At 35.1% G+C, this 21,709-nt stretch overlaps 1 protein-coding gene across 1 annotated transcript in view; it reads right to left on the bottom strand.

Annotated features, from left to right (window-relative positions):
- The window catches only part of LOC103663878 (A disintegrin and metalloproteinase with thrombospondin motifs 6), a 175,439-nt gene extending 167,508 nt beyond the window's left edge, over positions 1 to 7,931 (bottom strand). The window contains exon 1 of the mRNA XM_040622694.1: positions 7,789 to 7,931. Coding sequence (XP_040478628.1) covers positions 7,789 to 7,931 — 143 coding nt within the window. The remainder of the gene's footprint in view (positions 1 to 7,788) is intronic.
- Between the last annotated feature and the right edge of the window lie 13,778 nt (positions 7,932 to 21,709).

Here is a 21,709-nt window from a genome sequence, read left to right as displayed (position 1 = left end):
AAATATTTTCATATATTCATCACATTTCTTTCTTAGAGCTCTGAGTTGTCAGACCACAATCAGTGCAATTATGAGCAGCCAGCTGGAGTGTGGGCATTTTCAGCACTCTGGGGGACACACCGGCTGTACTACACTCACAGCCTCTGGCTGCAAGCCAATGGGACACCTGCCAGTAAGAAAGAAAGGTTAAAGTAGATTTCTGTAATTGCAGGTTCCATAAAACCATCTACCATACTGTTTTGAAGCAGAATAGCTTGTCTGCAGATTGCTACTGCTGCTACAAAAAAGCAAATGGGTGGCTTTTTATTCCCAATCTCTTTGAACCTGCTGAAATTTTTTTTTATTATAGCCACAGATTGTGTTTTATACTTCTGAGCTATAAGCACTATCTGGCGCTCCTTCAACTCTAACACAGGTTCTTGTTTAAAAAAAAAAAAATTAGCACAATACAGCAATGGGAATAAAATTGGTATCACATTGTTTTCCTACTTGCATACCAGAAATTCAGCATAGCTAAAATACAAATATTTTTAACAAATAGCTCAATAGAAGCTTTCCTAATGTTGGCTGGACTTACTCTAATGCTATATTGCATTCAACTCAATACAAAAGATGAAGTTCACCAGTAACGTTGCATATTTTAAAATCTATCACATTTAGAATACTACGTCAATGTTGATGTGAACACCTATTTTAAGCATTTTTTATAATAGTCTTGTAAACTAATCTTTAAAACCAAAAGTATTCCATTTCTAAAATGAGAATAAAACATAAATTTAAAAAGACTGACCATTTTTATTTGCCTACGTTTTATGCTAGAAATGAAAAGCTTTTCAGGTAGAATATAAAATTTCACAAACTATAGGAAAATCCAAGTTGTAAAAGTTCTTTGATTATATATAAATAATGGTTAGTCCACATTACTGGGGGGAAGGGATTAATAATTAATCCCATCTTGTTCACCAGATCAAAATGTATTTCCAAAAAAACAAATATCACATCCAGCATACTACTGTACTGTTGAAATCACTGAAATCCCTGGAGATGCCCTTTGCCTATTTTTAGAGTTTCAAACTCTTCATCTTGTACACTTTACATCTGGGGAAAGGGATTTCGCCTCTTGCATAGCTTTCTCTTCTGATCATTCACATAGTCATCTCCCTCTTGTAACCGGTAAACCACGGGATTGCAGTATCTGGTACATTCTTGAATATAAGAGATAGAGAGAGTACTTGGTATATTTACCAAAGCACCAGAAAGTATATTCTGGGTGTCACAATTAATTTATCTTGTGATCATACTGTATAATGCCTACGATGTTATATAGACACATCCCCTACCAGGAGTCTTCAAGAAAATGTAAACAAAGACTTTTCATGGGTAATGAAAATATAAATGTCTAAACGGAATCTATATCCAGATTCTCAACTTCCATATATGCCTTTTCCTAAAACTGATCTGCCTGAGAATGCAAACACCTGTAAGCCACCAGTTTCCCTTTCTTCTACTGCCTTTCACAATCGCTCTGTTTCTACTTTACAAAAAAGAAAGCATACTTGTCGCCCATCCCAAATATTGTTATGGTGCATTGCTTCCTGGGTGTAAAAGCCTCCAGAATTTATGCAAAGAGGTAATTCAAGAATGCATTGATCCTGGGGTCAATCCTTTACGAACAAAGCAAGAAAAATGAAAGGGGATGATGCTTATTTTATCCTGGTAAGACTCTGTCTTTCTGCCAGTCTTTCTGACTACTTACAAATCAATCTATATAGCTACCTCACAATTAAAATTCAGAAGTGAGATGGTTTTCATGGAGTGTATTAACATGTTTATTTGAAGAAAAAAAAAACATGTTTATTTGACCTAAAAAATAAAGTCAGTTTTGTTCTTGATCGACAAGTCTGACATGGCTAAGTAGTTTGGCAATGAGGGCTGACTTAGCCCATTGGATTATATGGTGAACATTTTTCATGATTCAATGAAACAGACAACTCCAAAGTTCTGAGAAAATGTATTTAAAACATACATACAATGTATAATATGTTTTTAACTATAGTCTCTGTAGCTACTTAAACTTTAATAAAAAGTATTTTTGATAGCAACTTTAAAATGTACAAAGGCGGTGTGTCAATTTTCCAAATTATTTTAGGAGGCAAATTAAGCAAAAATTTTGAAGACCACAGACAAATACAACTATATTTCCCCCTCATAGTAGTCTTTTCTCATCCACTCATCCTTTCATTTTACATACATCTTTTATGTTACACTCATGATGAATATTATTTCATTCTGTCATGACTGCGCAAAACACCTACATAAAGGATAAGACCTCAACAAATAATGCAAGCTAAAGCATCTTAGACTAAGATCATTCTATGTGCATTTTCTTCAGCTTTTCCCAATCCTCTAACATACGTATAGAATTCTCTGTAAGATATTATATAGGAAAAAACACGCCACTTCCTTGTAGCTTTTGCATTCAATTCATACTGTATACTTCTCTATTCTATATTCACCCAGAGCAATTATGATTTATGTATTTCCTTTAATACCAAGTGAAAAGCAACATTTTTACTTTTATTCTTTCATACATGGATTTGCTAAGCATCTATTATGTGTCCAGGTATAGTGCCATATACTAGAATCTAATGTTGGGTGAGTTAATTGTGCTCTACTGGGAAAAGACACATAAACAGGTAAGTTACAATATGATGTGGAAAGATGATTAAATAAAATAAACGTAAAAAAGGTTAATTTACACCCAATAGAGCCAATAATTGATAGCCATTATGATGACGGCTTTTGCCATAGTCAAATTATATACAAATTAGTATGAAAATACAGAAGGAGGAGGATATCCAAATAGAAAACTAAAAAACAGATTCACAATAGGACATAACATCTCAAACAGATTTAAAATATTTAGCCAGATAAAATAGAAAAGTAAAGACATTCTAGGCAGAGAATGGAATAATCAAAGGAACAGAATCTGGAGGGAGTATGGCATATGCAGGGAACTATGAGAAGTCCAGAGAGGCTGAAACATTGAATGTATAGAATAAACATTGACAAATGATTATATAGAGTTCCTGTTAGGGAGATAGATTATTAAGTGCCTGGGGGGATAGATTATTAAGTGCCTTGAATACCAAACCAGATTTTTTCTGTAGAAAAAAAAAAACCAAAAAACAAAAACTTAGAACATAGTTTGCATACTAGGAAAGTTTTTTTTAATGTTTATATAAATGCATATACAGATTGATTTTGTATACAGATAAAAATCTGGGAGGATAACAGTGGGTATCTAAAGAAAAGATGGGAGAGTGGGAACGTTATGATGATTTTTACTCTGTTAGGGGCACCTCGGTGGCTCAGTTGGTTAACCATTCAACTCTTGATTTCAGCTCAGGTCATGGTCTCAGAGTGATGTGATTGAGCCCCACATCAGGCTCCACGCTCAGCAAGGAGTCTGCTTGAGATTCTCTCTCCCTCTCCCTCTGCCCCTCCCACCTCTCTCTCTCTCTCTCAAATGAATAAATAAATCTTTTAAAAGATAATGATTTTTACTCTATTATATACATTCTGTACAACCAACCTTTAATCAGAAGGTGTTTTAGCTATGCCCGTCTCTAATGATCAATGCAAGAAATAATTGAAAATAAGCTTCATGAATATTAAATAAATGTTGAAAAAGATGATTTCAATGGAGAAAAAAATTAGTGATGTTTTAAATCTGTAGATTAGTCCAAATATTTCAGAAACACTCTCCTGGTCTTCATGAATACATACAAAAATGCAGCAAACTTTGTAGGTTTTACACTTAAGTAAAGCATCTAAGATTTGTGTTGTGTGTCCATTCATTGCTTTGAAGTATTATGGTGCCAAATGACAAATATGAGGGCAGTAGAAATCTGTCCCTAAAATACGTTTATATTTTATATATGAGTACATTTTTATATTTCATATTTTATATCTGAATGCATTTTTATATTTTATATCTGAATGCATTTTTCATGCAAAGTGCTATTAAAGCATCCTAAATAAGAGCTGGTGTGTAATCAGGCTTATAAAACAGAAGTATGAACTATTTTGTAACTCCTAGTTTGTTTAATAAGTATTTGTATGCTTAGGGGCCTTTGATCTAAAACTTCCCTTCATTATAACTGATAACAACACTCACTCACCAAACCCTAAGAGTTTGCCTGAACATATTAACTTAGGTCAAGTTTGAAACAATAAAAACCCATGACTGACGGAAGGAAGAGGTGATATGGTAATAAGAAAAATAACTTATATGTGGCTATATCCACCATGATATATACTTTTAAAAGATTTCTCTTCTTTAGGCTATTATAATTGTGAGCAGAAGGAAGACTTAAGCCATGGATTAAACATAGTACACAGTTTCAGCCACGAATTATAAAATACAGAATCAAGTTGTATTTATATCAAAATCAGGAATGATAAATCTAAAAGACCTAACTTTCTGGGGCATACGTGAGTGGCTCAGTAGGTTAAGCATCCAACATTTGATTTCAGCTCAGCTCATGATCTCATGGGCCGTGAGATCGAGCTCCATGTCAGGCTACTTGCTCAGCACAGAGTCTGCTTGTCCCTCTCCTTCCCCTTCTGCTCCTCCCCCAACACCCCAGCTGATTGGCATGTGTTCTCTCAAAAAAATAAAATCTTAGAGAATAATAATAAAATAAAAGACCTAAGTTTCTATTCAAGATAAACTACCTCAACTATATTGAATTTCCATTTCTATGTAGAATTGATTATTATAAATCTTTTCCATACCTTGATTGTATGTGTTTGCTCTACATTGTGTTACCTGTACATAACAAAATGTTCAGCATAAGTTCAAGGTAATCATTTGAGACATTAAAAAGAAAGTTGAAAATTGCATTAATTCAGTTACTTTCATAAACTTACTATTCTTCTACATGTTACCTTTTTAAATTTCTTTTATGTGTGTGTGTGTGTTATTTCTTATTCCAACCATTCTCGCATTACTCTTTTTCTTTCTTTTTCATGTATAAATTTCTGATTCTAGACTTTCCTACAAACTTCTCTGCTGTCAGTCCCACATTTCCACAGATGAAAAGAATGTTGAAAAGTTATCTAATCCAAGCTATACTATACTTAAACTATGATTTTTCAAATTAGGTCAAGTATGAACCAGCTTATTTCATTCTTCTCAAATCTTATCTTTAAACATCATTTTTCAACATTATGTTATGATAATTCTCACAAACTTCTCCCTGCACCCCTTTCTTTCTCCTGCATTTCTCATTTTTACCTTGCATCACATTAACTCTATATCCTACCAACTCTTCTCTGACATGCTATGGTTTTGCCTTATTTTCCTTCAAACTTGAGTCACCTCAGGAAAAACTACAAAGAATTTGCTTTATCACAAAGATACACCGGTGTGCTTTCTAAGACATCCTACTGCCCTACAAAGTTAAGAAATGAGGGGCTGAGGAAAAGAAAAGAAGTCCCTGATTGCCTACTCTTAGCTCTCAGCACCCTTTAAACAAATCAATCTTTACTAAATCTTGACCAACAAAGATATAGCAGGAGCTCCTAAACTTACAGGTGAGGCTAAGAATTACAGTGGAGTTCTAAAAAGGGACAGAAAAGCCAAAATATAATTAGAAAATGTTCTCTGGATTCTGAATTCAGATAGAAAAATATCTTATCGTTGGGCATTTGTTTTGTTTCCTTTTCATGAAAGAATAATAACGGCCTCAGAGCAGATGAAAAAGAACCAAGAAACGTGATCTTAGGGGGTCTACATAAAGCCAGGTACCTGAAGGAAAGCAAGGTTCTGCTTTTGGATGAGTAATCGAAGGCATACATTGTCATTCCCCTACCCTATGTTCATAAGGGAGGACTGATTGAGCAAGATTAACACCAGAGAGACTGGCTGAATATCTGTTACTGTAACACTGGTACACTGGTTGGATACTTTCAACTCTCCAATTTCCTAATAACTTTTGACCAGGCATGACTATCAGAAGAAACTGACCAAAATACATGGTTAAGTTCCATTTTAAGGTCTGCAAAATATAGCACTACCTTACAATGATGAAATACCTGGATGGGTTCTTAAAACCTTTTCCAAAAACTACATCCCATTCTTATGTAAGAGAAACACTCATTGCAGAGAAGCATTCGTTTCAATGATTTAGGTTTGAAAATGGAATAAATCAAAATCTAAACTCTGAGACTCATTTGTTTAACACTGAGTCACAGACTTATCTCCAAACAAAATGTCCTACATACTGTGCTGTTTCATTTAGTTCTCTTAGATAGAGTGGCGAAGGCCAAGTGATAGTGACGCAGCACTTCCCTGCTTTCTTTACATGCACTGACGGACTAGCATTATAATACTAACTGCAGTTACAAAGACAACTGAAATAAAATAATAGAGAACATGGTTTTACCCAATATATGCAAGAATGTATAACACTCTTCATGATAAATGAAAAAGATTTTAAGACTACTTTTCTTAGTTTGGACTGCTATTACAGAATACCATAGACTAGATGTTTTAAATGACAGACATTTATTTCTCACAGTTCTAAAGGCTGGGAAGTCCAAGGTCAAGGTGCCAGCAGTTTTAGTGTCTGGTGAGACCCCATTTCCTAGCTTGTAGACAGTAGATCCTCTCCTTGGTGCTCACAAGGCCTTTCACTGGTGCTTGCTTATGAAGAGAGAAAAAGCTCTGGTGTCTCTTCCTCTTCTTACAAGGGCACTAATTCCTTCATGAAGGGCCCACCGTCATAACCTCATCTCAACCCAAGTACTCTGAAAGGCCCTATCTCCAAATACCAACACACTGGGGATTAAGACATTAACACTGGAATTTGGTAGGAGGAAAAACAAACATTCACCTCATAACATTTCATCCCTCCCATACTCCCCAAATTCATGACTTTCTCACATAAGAAAAAATACATTCATTCCACCTCAACAGGCCCAAAGTCTTAACTCGTTTCAACATTAACTCTAAAGTCCAGAGTTTCATCTAACTATCATCTAAATCAGGTATGGGTGAGAGTCTAGTTATACTTCATTCTGAGGAAAACTCCTTTTTAACTATGAATCTGTGAAATCAGAAAAGCTATGCATTGCCAAAATATAATGGTGGGATATCTATCCTAGGATAGGATAGATATTCCCACTCCAAAAGGGAGAAATCAGAAGAAAGAAAGAGATAATGGGTCCCAAGCAAGATTCCGAGTTACAAAACCTACCATGGCAAATACCATTAAACTTAAGGCTTGAGAATAATTAAGCCTTGAGCTCTGCTCTCTGGACCCACTGGGGTGGCAGCAGCATCCCTGGTTTCACATCCATGGCCCCACCCCTTCAGCTTACCAGAGTGCTGCTCACAAGGCTCTCTGTAAGGGAACCACCCACTCTGCTCTCCAGGAGGGTGTTCCTATGCAGCTCTTTAGGGTAGTGCTCCTGACTTTTGAAACGAAGATAGAGGCAGTCTTGCCATCCAGGCTATGTATTCTGGGCCGGTGGTATGAGTACCAGCCCGGATGATCTCTGAATTGTCTTTGGGGTCCTTCTTCCCCTCTCTTGAAGGATAGATAATACATGTTCACAGCTTTCCTTTGTTCCCTCCTATTTCCCCGTTTCCTTTAGTCCCAGCTGGCAGTGTTTCTCCTGGTATAATCTCATCTCTGTTGCTAGCTCTGTTGAGATGGATGATTACTCCATAGTTCACAGCCATACTAACCTCATTATCAAATGGTCAGTAAGCCTTACCTTAGTGTTTTCTTCTCAACATGCTTACTCAATTTTTGCATTATGGACAGACTGAAAATTTTCCAAATCTCTGGTTCCAGTTCCTTTTTGTTTAGCAATTTCTTCTTCAATTTACTTCTCTTTTTGCATTTTACTGCCGGCATTTAGGAAGAACAAACCTACTCCTTCAACTACTCTGCTTAGAAATCTCCTCAGCTAAATACCCAATTTCATCTCCCACAAGTTCCACTTTCTACAAAACACTAGAACATGAACATAATTCAGTTAAGTTCTTTGCTACTTGATAACAAGGATCACCTTTTTTCCATTATCCAAAAACATACACCTCATTTCTGACCCAGACATCACCAAAATGGCCTTTATCATACACATTTCTATCAACAGTCATAATTGTGTATTCCAGAAGATGGAAGGTTCCTTTACAACTCTCCTCAATTCTTCCTGCAGTCTCACCAGAATTGCCTTTTAAATTCCTTCTGTGGCAATCTTGGCTTCTTTTAACATGCACCCCAAAATTCTTTCAGCCTCTACTCATTACCTAATTCTAAAGCTTCCACATTTTTAAGTATTTGTTACAGCAGCATCCCACTTCTCAGTACCAATTGCTGAATTAGTTACCTTGGGCTGCTATAACAAAACATCATAGACTAGATGGCTTAAACAATAAGCATTTATTTCTTATAGTTCTGGATACTAGAAAGTCCAAGATCAAGATGCTGGCAGATGTGGTGCCTGGTGAGAACCCTCTTCCTAACTCGCAGATGGCCACCTTCTTGCTATATCCTCACCTGGTGGAGAGAGAGGTCTCTGGTCTTGTATCCTTTTTATAAGCACTCTAATCTCACCATGTAGGTTCCACTTGCATGATCTCATCTAAATCTAGTTACTTCCTAAAGGCCCACCTGTTAGTAACATCACATCGAGGGTTAAGGTTTCAACATATTAATTTTAGGGGAACACAAACATTCAGCCCATAATACCACTATATTTTAATTTTTTTTTAGGTACACTCTATGCCCAATGTGGGGCTTGAACACACAACCCCAAGTTAAAGAGTTGCATGCTCTATGGACCGAGCCAGCCAGGCACCCCCCCCCACCATAATACCACTTTACATAAACAGATAATTTGTTTGGTTTATGTACCTCATTTCACAGGTGATATCTTTGATAATATTCATCTCTTTATCTAAGTAACATGAATTATCTCAAGAAAGTTATTTGCTGATATTTCTGAATGCCTAAAACCTAAGACCAGCAATATGTATACTATCTGTTGAAGTGACACATCTACTGTTATTATTTTTATGGGAACATCTTACACAATAGTTCTCAAAGATGTGCCAGGGTTATTTGCCTAATAAATATTAGATAATTTTAGCTACTAATTCTTATCATAAGTCAGAGGCTACCATTGTTTTTGCCCACGGAATGATTAAAGATTTACCATTAGTTTATAAATATCTCTGTGGCTATTTAAAACATAATATGAGTTTTCCATTCATTCTAGCAGGGTGTTTCTATGAGGAAGCACAGAAATAATTAACTATGAATGCCTTTTGCCCTTGCAAAATTGTCCCCAAACCACTGCAAAATAATGATCTAGCTGACAAGATTGATATTTTCATATCTAAGTTATAAAAACTACCAACACAGGATTTTCACTCCTTTATAATCATGGATAGTCTCAATTCAATGGATTATCACAATTGTCCTCTGGGCTTTTTCTCATTACCATCCTAGTACTATTCCATTTTTGATTAACTAACTTTCTCTCTTTGTCTTGTCACTAAATCATAATATAGATATTTACAATCAATAAATTGTTACTATATTTTTACACATTCAAAAAAGTGGTATATTACATTTTTGGAATCCTGCCTTTTAATTGCCAATATATTTTGAACATCATTGTAAATGTAGTAAAGGATTAAAAGTTATTTGTATAAACTGGCCTTATATTGTAAACAATATTAAATGGACTGATCAATTAGTTCCAGAGTAAACTAAATTTACCTAATTAATAAATACCACCCTGAAAGATAACTATCTTTTTTAGGGAGTAAATAACAAGAATCCCAATATTCCTTTGTAGCTGCATGAAGAAACACACCATATATTTTTAAGATTAAAATATTTACAACCATTACAGCACCTAGAACAAAATGGATAAAATTTTTGAATAAAAATGGTTGGTTTTCTAAAAAATAAAATAACAGGGTGCTCTTTGTTTAGAAAACAAAGTATCTCCTTATAAAATTTACAACTTCCTCTAGTATTAAGAAAAAAATTATATTTTACCAACATATAATGGAAATGCTTGATAAACAATGAAAAATTGATCAGTCCATTTTATATTATTTAAAACACAAGGCCGGTTTATACAAATAACAGTACACCCTTTATACTATATCTAAAATTTTTTTCTTTCTAAATTTTTTACTACAGCATCTTTTTAGTTTTACAGAACATGGCAGACCACAACAGCTCCTTGCCTCAAAATAAAATACACAGCTTATTTTGTCTTCTTCCTCAAAAACCTCAAAACCAAAGAAGCTATTTAAAGCAAAAAAGGAAAAGCATAATACGCATGCAAAACATTGCTCAATAGGAAGAAAAATGTTTCTATTGTGAGGATATGTGTCTTTCAATCTAACCACAGCAACCAGTAGTCTAGTTCTGTTAGGCAGTACTTTGGTAGTCAATTTGAAAGGATAAATAATTTTTATTTATGGTCGGGCAAACTATTTAACAACATTGATTTGGAAAGTTTGACTGCATTTTTAAAATGCATATGAAAGGGTTACTCCTAGAAAAAACACCACCACAGGCAGTACTTGATCATTTGTACCTATGTATATAGAAGTTAAAATCTAAAATAAAAATATATTTAAAATTTCAATATGATCACTTCTCTTTTTTATTTATATTTACAATCAAACAAATTAATAAGCAACAGCTGTCCTCTATCTTCTAAGGCATAGTGTAGTAACAAGAAATTGGGGGAAGAGGTATAACTCGAATTACATTACCTCTGTCAAGTCAACTAGACACATTTGCCATTAGGGTTGATCATAAAGTCAGAATTTCTTGATGAACTGTTGATTTTCCTCAGTCAGGAAAAAAAAGAAAAAGAATGAAAAAAATGCAGGTTTACCTAATGAGCTATTAGAACAATAAATACTTCAAATGCCCTGTGAGCAGTTTGATGTTATCAGTAAGGATCTATGTTGTAACAAAAATTTCACAGGGCCCAAAGTCACTTATTCTAACTTTCTAAATGTAAAATTCAGCTCATATTTAATCCAAATCCTTCATGCTGCAGGTTAAATCGATTTCTTTTTGTTTGACCTTCAGTGAAGATTGAGAACATCTGGTCTCCATCCTTTATGCATAAGTTAAATACCTCTAAATCTTCCCTTCTCTGGAATAATAATAATCCCTGCTACTTAAAAATTTTTCTTTTAGGTTTCTCTTTCAACCCTTTAATCATCTTTGTGGTCCTCCTCTGAACTTTCTCCAAGTTCTCCACGTCCTTCCTTAGTGGTAGAGCCCAGAACTAGAAACAATGCTCTCATAAGGGCCTGACCAGTGGCAAGTACTACGGGAAAATAACCTCAGTTTCCTGCATTCTTAATTCTTATTTATGTGACCTTGTACTGTGTTTGCTTTCACCAGAACACTACATTGTTAACTCACACTAATCTTGTTATTCCTGTACTGCTAAGGGGGTTTCCAACTTTACTTAGACACAGTTATCCATCCTTTGGATTTTATGCTACTTTTCCTCTCCAACCATAATGCTTTATACTTGTCCCTAGCTACATTTCATTATCCTAGTTTCTATTCAATATTCCAATTTGCTAAGTTTAGTCTAACACTACTATGTACAATGATAAGGCATGGATACCTCTTTCCCCATTTCTCTCTGATTGCAATTGCCAATAATTTATTAAGAATATTACAACATCTAATCATTACCTGTCTACGAGAGTGGTTTAAGTGTTTGAAAAACTCGAGTACCAGAACTCATCATCTTCTGACAAAACTATACTTGTGTAGACCTTGTTACATTTGTTCCCTCACCTTCAAGTCCCAACCCAACACTAACTGCCTCAGGGACTAGAGGGCAGAAGACATGAAAAACCAAAATGCTTCCATAACTTTATAAAGTCTCAGAGACTTAAAAATTTTTTTTTAAAGATTTTATTTATTTATCTGAGAGAGAGAGAGATAGCATGAGCAGAGGGAGGGGCAAAGGGAGAGGGAGAAGTAGGCTCCCCACTGAGCATGGAGCCCTATGTGGGCTCAGGGCTCAATCCCAGGACCCTGAGATCATGACCTGAGCCTAAGTCAGATGCTTAAACAACTGTGCTACCCAGGCACCCCAAGACTTTAAAATTTAAAATTTCCCAATGTATCCATGAGTTTCTTTTACAGAAAACAATGAAAAGCTTGGACAATCAAAACATAACTATTGGGATTACCTTGCTATGCGAGGCTTTCTATTCTGTCATTAACTTAACGAGAGTTATTTGAATATGTTTACTAATAAATATTTTTTAAAAGGCACTTATATAATGACCTTATTGCATGTGGAACTATGTCAGATAAAATAACAACAACAACAACAACAATTAAACAGACCTGGGTTTCTACTGCATAGGAGCTAGGTATTTTCAAAACTTACTAACATGGAAGCATAAATAGCCAGATAAAATCCATCAAGTCATCTACTGCTATCACACAGACATGAATTACACAAAGAAAATGCAAGAGAGATGCAAGAGAAATGCACTTAAGAGATGGAAGACAAGGATCACTAATTAATTGCCAGGAAGAAGAAAAGTAATCATGGTGTACTATGCTCCATCTGAACAAAGCTGTTCTAAACTTCTAAAAATATCTAGTGAGCACTAACATTGTCCCCTACAAAGTATAGAAGCAAAAGACTTATAAGTGATAAAACAAGAAGCAAAGGTTAATTTATTGTTTAAAATTAAAATGGTAAACAAAAGAAGAATTAGAAATGATTAAATGTTTTAGGAAGATGGGCGTACAATCAATGGTTAAAATCTCTAAAATTAGGCACCTGGGGCTCAGTAGATTAAGCATCTTCCTTCAGCTTGGGTCATGATCCCAAAGCCCTGGGATCGAGCCCCACATCGGGCTCCTTGCTCGGTGGGGAGCCTGCTTCTCCCTCTGCCTGCCACTCCCCCTGCTTGTGCTCTTTCTCTTTTGCTCTCTCTCTCTGACAAATAAATAAAATCTTTAAAAAAATAAATCACTAAAACTATTATCCATACAAGAAGCAAATGAAAGAGAATGTCTAAAATTGATGAATCAAAAAGTTGTGGTAAAATCGTATTATTTAGAAACAGAGCACTAACTCCCAGAAGTAACAGCTGGGAAGGGATGGGTCAAGAGACTGTGGCTTATTACCAAAATAATACATCATTTCAGTGTTGGAAAAATTAACAAAAAAATCCTGTTCTATACACTTATCATGATGAGGACTGAGTTATGTATAGAACTGTTAAGTCACTATATAGTACACCTGAAACTAATATAACATTATATCTTAACTCTACTGGAATTAAAAAACTTAATTAAAGTCCTTTTCTACTCAAGATGGATTAAAACACAATCCATGGCCATAAGAAACTTAGAATAGATTAGACGACAAAAATACAAATAAACTTTAATATGACAGAGTATTTAATAATCATAGAGAGCCATTAATGTAGGGTTTTTTTAGCCTAAAAAATGTGCGAGAAACCTCCAGGCATATATATATTTGCCATTCTCTCATAATCCATTCATGTATATATGAAACTTGAGATCTCTTATCTTGATTTTTCTTCTAGTTAAAAAGTAGAGTAACATTGTCATCCTCAACTGAAGAATATTGTATTTCAAATAAGCATAATGATGATATACTCACAAAAAATCCAAACTACTCATCATAGCCTACATGGCTCTAAACGATCGGTCCTTACCTCTCAGTACTATATTCCTTCTCACTCACTATGAACTAACAGCACACACCAACCTACAATCTTCCCCAAATATGCACGGCTTATTTCTACCATATGATTCTTCCCTGTATCTTTGTATAACTGAATGAAACTTACCTTACTAGTATGTCCCTGCATTCCATAATCAGTTCCATAGTAATAGCAAGCTTAACATATGTTGTTACCTACAAGGTATGTGTTAGCCTGAAACACTGTTAGTAGTAAAGAAATGACTCAAAATATGTTATTTGTGCAAAGTGTTAATAATTCCCATAGGAGTAATGAATCATGGAACTTTACATCAAAAACTAGGGATGTACTGTACAGTGACTAACATAATATAATAAAAAATTATTATAAAAAATATTTTAAAAATTTTTTAAAATTCCCATAGGAATTTTCTCTTTACACTTCACAACAACCTGCACAGTGCAGAAAGTGAGAAGGTATTATTTTCATTCAATGATTGAGCAAACTGAGATTTACAAAGTCAAATAATTTACCAAAGACCATATGGTTAGTAAGTAGTGACACAGGGTGAGATTTTAACTCACCAATTTTGAAAAACAGTCCAGTGCCCTTATCATTTGTTAAAAGTGACACACTGAAAACTTTTACTTTTGAAAGGCAGAAAATTTGAAGATTGTTGTCTCCAGTACTGAATCACTACGGAGCACTGGGAAAATATGAACTCTCACTATTCTGTAATTCCTAAATAAAAATGACTGTGATATTCCAATGATTTCCAATGATTCACAATTGGAAAAGCTTAAATATCCTCAGATTAAAAACTGTGATATTACAAATTCTTCATATTTGTGTATTTCAACAGATAATTAATGAGAACCTCCGCTGTGCTAGGCACTGTACTAGGTTCTGTGAATACAGCAATGAATAAGATGCACAAGGCTTCCATTTCTTTGGAAAATAGAAGGAATTACTGTCCCTACAACAAACTTGGGTAGGGTGAATTTTAGTGGATATTGATACTATAGAACAAATGTGTGCCAAAAAAACAAACTTCTCTACAGAAGAGTATGTAAACCTTTCCTTCCAATAGATTATTAAATTCTAAAAGTAATAAGTAACTGAATAATGTTAATTTACTTCTCTTTGTGAAAAATCTAATAGAAAAAATTAAGTCACTAAATATTTAATTTTATTCAACTAATGCACTTAGAAATTGTTTAAGATTTCTTATATATGTTAGACATTCTACCAAAATTCTTTTGAGCATGTGCAATATACTAGGAATTATTTAAGGATTCAAAACTTTGATGAAAACATTTTACCCCTATTTGTGAGACAATTAAGAAACTGTATGCCACTTATGACTAAGATAATATAAATTCATTATTCTTTTTGGACTGGTCCATGCAATGTTCATGGCTTCTTCCATACATGTTCTAATTTTCTTTTTCCTTACCTATCCTACCATCTTTCTAAACACATAAGACATATCCAAGATTCACCTTATCCCGGAAGCATTTTCTACTGACATTTCTGTCAATCTCTCTTTTTGAGCTTCACCTGCACGTAAATTATTGACTATATATTGCTTCATATTTTTATATGTACATCTACTTGTATAACTTCTCATCTATAAAATGCGGAAACATAATAATAACAATAGCTCCTAGTTGCTTTGTGGATAAACTTGGGTATTGCATATATACTGTGCATAATAGCACAATAAGTGCATAATAAATGTTACTAACATTTCAATTATTGTTGCTTTTGTTAATAGGAATAAATAAGTGTCCAAAGGCAAGAGAAACAAAAGATAAAATGAATTTATGGGACTTCATCAAGATTAAAAGTTTCTGCACAGCCAAGGAAACAGTCAGAAAAACTAAGAGGCAGCCCACGGAATGGGAGAAGATATTTGCAAATGACACTACAGATAAAGGACTGGTATCCAAGATCTACAAAGAACTTCTCAAACTCAATACACGAGAAACAAATAAACGAATCAAAAAATGGGCAGAAGAAATGAACAGACACTTTTCCAATGAAGACATACAAATGGCTAACAGACACGTGAAAAAATGTTCAAAATCATTAGCCATCAAGGAAATTCAAATCAAAACCACACTGAGATACCACCTTACGCCAGGTAGAATGGCAAAAATAGACAAGGCAAGAAACAACAATTGTTGGAGAGGATGTGGAGAAAGGGGATCCCTCCTACATTGTTGGTGGGAATGCAAGTTGGTACAGCCACTCTGGAAAACAGTGTGGAGGTCCCTTAAAAAGTTAAAAATTGAGCTACCCTATGATCCAGCCATTGCACTACTGGGTGTTTACCCCAAAGATACAGACGTAGTGAAGAGAAGGGCCATATGCACCCCAATGTTCATAGCAGCAATGTCCACAATAGCTAAATCGTGGAAGGAGCCGAGATGCCCTTCAACAGATGACTGGATTAAGAAGTTGTGGTCCATATATACAATGGAATATTACTCAGCTATCAGAAAGAATGAGTTCTCAACATTTGCTACAACATGGACGGCACTGGAGGAGATAATGCTAAGTGAAATAAGTCAAGCAGAGAAAGACAACTATCATATGATTTCTCTCATCTATGGAACATAAGAACTAGAATGATCAGTAGGGGAAGAAAGGGATAAAGAAAGGGGGGGTAATCAGAAGGGGGAATGAAACATGAGAGACTATGGACTATGAGAAACAAACTGAGGGCTACAGAGGGGAGGGGGTGGGGGAATGGAATAGGCCGGTGATGGGTAGTAAGGAGGGCACATATTGCATGGTGCACTGAGTGTTATACACAACTAATGAATCATCGAGCCTTACATCGAAAACCGGGGATGTACTGTATGGTGACTAACATAATATAATAAAAAATCATTATAAAAAAAAAAAGGAATAAATAAGTGTAAACTAATTAAGTTAGTCTCATTCAGTGGTTAATGGAAATTGGTCTTCTGTAATTATGTTTGATAAAACTAGTAACTTCTTTTTCTTTCAGCTTTAAGTTAATCATAAATTCCAAATTTTACATCAGTAAACTGCATAATTTAGAAATGATAGTAACTCTTTTATTAAAGATTATAAAGTAATTAATAATATCCTACTTGTAGATTCTCACTTAATTTAATTCACAAAATAGACACTAAAAGATGATATCTGTAGTATTATAATGTAGCTAATAGCAAACTGGGAACTACCTTGCAATTTATCCTGAATCTTCAAAAGGTTTCCTTGGAAGTTGCCAACCTAAAAACTCACTAGCCCTAATGTAGTTAAGATAAACAAAGTGTCAGGAAAGATTTTGTGGCAAGTATGAAGCCCTATTTGGCTGGTAAATTTTCTCCATCTGCCAATTTACAGAATCCTCAACCTTTCTTCCAAAAAAACACCATTCTTTTTGTTTCCTGAGCACTACTTATAAATCAAATTCGAAATCCCCAAAGTGCTCTTGCTGTTTGTTGGCCAAATCTAGTATATCTCCTAATTTATTCATCTTGTTCCTTGCCACTTACATTATTTCCAAGACAAAAAAAACTTTTGAGCAGAAGTCCTGATGGCCCCTCTTGTGGATTTATCATAATACAAAGGGTATAGCAATATGATGTGGGGATGTTCTGTCACAAAATCATCATAATGATGTAAACATCAATATGAATATACTATGAAAATGAATCACTGCATGAATAGTTAAAAGACATGATGACAGTGATATGCTAAAACTGTACAAAGACAAGGCAGTAATCCAAAGTAGGGGCTTTTGTTAGACACAAAGAGCAAAACTGTCAAATTCAGAACGACCCTCCAAATAACAAAATAGTTAAAACATTTGTCTTCACCTAGGGTTTCAACGTCCATGATCAACTTACTCAGTTCCTATGGTACATAGGACATGATTCTACTCTCACCAAGGAATTATTATGGCAAAAGGGAATTTGGACTGTGACACCCACATTTGGCATTATTGAGCCAAGAAAAAAAACTGACTAAAGTAAAAATAGCCTTTCCCACTCAAATCAAATACTTTCCCTAAATTCACCTTAGCCTGCCATGGCACTTAGTCACTTAGATTTTAAAATAATGACCACTTAAGAGATAAGACACAAAGCCACCTTGGACAAATAGAATTAGATTTACTCTGCCCATGAGAAATAGTAAAACAAAGAAAGAGTAAACAAGGTAATTCAAACACCTTCTCTAAAGCATGGCTAAGATGCTGTTTTAATTTCATTAACATGATCAGTTTCATTTTAATTAAAGTTTTGAAGTTTGTATCAGTATTGTAATAGACTAGGAACATGTATAATGAAACTAATAATACACACTCTTCAGGTATGAGATTATTTCAGAAAATATGTCTGGAACCAAAATTACTGTCATAAACTTGGATTATATATTTTAATTCTGTTTATTTCACAAAGTGCTTCCTTTATCTCCTGATTTCATGTGTTCATTCCTAGTTCCTACCTCAAACACAAACACACACATTTTCATAATAAAGTGAGGCTAAGAAACCATTTATGTTAGGAGGAGTTTTTTTCTTAGTACCATGGCTCCTGCCTTTAAGAGACATATTTTTAGCTTAAATTTAAATGAATAAAAATACACATGATTTTGTGCTCGCTTCAGTAGCACATACACTTTAAAAAATTATTTCAAGGTTTTGTCAATTTATTTCATACATCCAACTCATTAAAATGATAATTATTTTGCAAGCTTCACCGCCAGAAAAATACAGGGAATCACAAGACACACAAATGGAGAACAAGACACAGACACTGCTAACAATAATCCACTAAAATATTCTCTGTTGCAAATATTTTCCCTTCCCCCCTCTGTTGCAAATATTCTATCTTAAAAATAAAACATTTCTGTTGACCTCTTGCTAACTAGCTATCCTCAAAAGAGCACTGATCTCAGCAAATAGGAGAACTGCATTCAGTTCTTGGTTGTGATGTGTCATTGAACTTCTCTACAATTATGTCAAATGAGGACTGCTATTCCTTCCCCCTTCTTTATTTCAAAAGCATATTCCATAAGAATGGAAGTCACATAATATGAAAGGAACAACCAAACAATAGGACCCCACCTCCCAGACCCAGAGAGCAGCTGGCTAGCCCTAAAGACCCATACTTTTCAGTTCTTGTCCGAGGGACAATATTTTGCACCTTTCTTGTTTAGCATTTAATATCTTTTATTTATATGGATTTTTATCACTTCCAAGGATCCCCTCGTCAAATTAATTCAAGCCAATGACTCCATAATAACATTTATCACTTGCTCAACCTCTATCTTGCTGGGAAGGTGGAATTTATTAGGGATTTTAAGTTCCAACCAAATATTAATGCAGCTGCTCCCCGAAGTTTTAGGGTATGTGAAAATTGTGTGCTTTGGAGAATGAACATTGAAGGTGTTCAGCTTTCTATATCTGCTTTCTTTCCATGTCTCAACTCACTTTTATTTGGCTTTATAGTTTTTTAAGTAAGCTCTACACCCAACATTAGGCTTGAACTCACAAACCCGAGATCAAAAGTCACATGCTCAACTGGCTGAGCCATCCAGGTGCCCCAATTTAGCTTTGTATTTTATTTTATTTATTTTTGTGTGAAGATTTTATGGACTTATTTGAGACAGAGAGAGAGAATGAGAGAGGGGAGGGGCAGAGGGAGAAGAAGAAGCAGACTCCCCCATTGAGCAGGGAGCTGGACATGGGCTTAATTCCAGGACCCTGAGATCATGACCTGAGCTGAACGCAGGCGCTTTACCTACTGAGCCACCTATGCGCCCCTATTTTACTTTTTTAAAAGATTTTATTTATTCACTTGAGAGACAGTGAGAGAGACAGAGAGAGAGAGCGCGCACACAAAAGCAGGGGGGACGGGCAGAGGGAGAGGGAGAAGCAGACTCCGTGTTCAGCAGAAAGCCCAGCATGGGGCTTGTGGGGCTCGATCCTAGGACTCTGAGATCATGACCGGAGCCGAAGGCGTAGGCTTAATGGACTGACCACTCAGGCGCCCCAGCTTTCTATTTTAAATGAAGATATCACATACTCTTCAGGACTACTAAGATTATTAATGAAATAGCCTCTACTGCAGATTAGGATTCACTAACTAGGTTTGGCATAGAGTTTGCTATGGTGTGTGGTAGGGTTGAAGGTAAAAGAGGAGAGTGTTAAATAAGTAATAAAAGCATAATTAATAGAATTTACTGCATTCAAAACTACTCCATGTGTCACAATTACTTGAGCAGAAATTAGACAAGATGACTTTGTAAAAAATTAACGAAATTGCAGATTTTAAGGCAATATTATATTTGTAATTCAGAAGCAGTTTCCTTATTTTATTCACCACACACTGAGAGTTTATTTAGCATTACAAAGCACTGTGATCTAGTCCTTTAACATAAAGACCTAAGAAAGATGCTGAATGTTATTAGAGTTCAGGGAAGGAAGAGAATATGACCTTGAAACAATTCCAAATTTACTTATTTCATATATAAAAGTTACTAAAAATACACCCTTAATGTTACATCTCTTTTATAAGACATTTCATGTTTTTTAATTGTTTACTTTTGCTTATCTAATGCCCCTTTAAAGTGAGCTTTTGCTACGTGTCATCATATCTTCTCTCTACCATGTAAGCTCTTCTAAGAACTTAGTGAATTCTGTGGAGCCTCAGTGATGATTTGCAAATAAAGATTATAATGTATTCATCAAATAGAGTGGCATCAACTTCTTTTGGGAGCATGCAGAAGTGATTCAGTTGGCGCATGAATCTAAATCTCTTAATGAAAGAGGGGAAGCTGGCCTTAAAAACAAAGACTACAGGCTAGAGAAAAAAACGTTTAGTAAGAACAAGATTGCTTAAAATAGTTTATACAAACATGAAATGAGTTTTGTTTGGATTCTAAATTTGCAGTGAATTTACAACCCATTCTACTTCAAAATTCCTCTTCATAAGATGTACAATTATGCTGAATGTCTCAGTATTCCAAAGATACTCAAATAGCTACTACCATCCACCTTAAAAAAAATTGTTTTAAATATATACATAAATTTGGTACTCAAAGTTCAGTACCAATACCACTTCATAGAACCAGGCACCTCAGTTTCAACCTACAACTCCCAAATTGTTTCCGTTTCTACACCACTGCAACTAACAATCCTGCCAGACTGCACAAAACCATTCAGTGGTTTTGTCTGATGTGGAAAAAAGTCCATGAGGGACTAGGAGGTGCCACCAAATTCATGCCAGGATAAAGATCTAAGTCAGTTGGGCTAGAAATTGGTGCCTTAACCCAGTGTATCACCTTATTTCCATTCTCTATCTTTTTGAGTAAAAATTATTTTTACCATGGTAATTTTGTATTTATCACTTAAACAAAAAACTGCTTTGTATGAGGGAATGCTAGTGTACCTGAAGTAACCATTTTTGTAGGTTTTTGGAAGAATTCATTTTTCTAACGTTAAAACTTAGGCTGCATAGTGATCAGCAGGGGACTGTGGTTGGCTGAGGAGAACATGAAGTTAGCCTGTCAGGACATCTGAGTTCTAGTTCTGCTGCCACCAGTAACTAATTATAATCTCTTTGGCAAATCATGACACTGTGTCATAATTTCCCCACACTGGCTCTCAACTTCACAGCATTGCCAGGAGAGACAGATGAAATATTTCAAATGAACAGAAAAATACTTAATGAGCTTAATAAATTAACCAATCAAAATTAATAAAATAACAATTCCATTTTTTATTTTTAATGCAGAAAGAATTCTATCAATAAATATTATTCATCATCCAAAAAAATTATCCAAGGGGCACCTGGGTGGCTCAGTCGTTAAGCATCTGCCTTCGGCTCAGGGCGTGATCCCAGAGTCCTGGGATCAAGCCCTGCATCAGGCTCCCTGCTCTGCTGGGAGCCT

The sequence above is a fragment of the Ursus maritimus genome, unplaced genomic scaffold (assembly GCF_017311325.1).
Source record: "Ursus maritimus isolate PB19 unplaced genomic scaffold, ASM1731132v1 scaffold_5, whole genome shotgun sequence".
In the NCBI taxonomy this organism is placed as follows: Eukaryota; Metazoa; Chordata; class Mammalia; order Carnivora; family Ursidae; genus Ursus; species Ursus maritimus.
The sequence above is the reverse complement of the archived record's forward strand: the minus strand, read 5'-3'. Positions and strand labels throughout refer to the sequence as shown.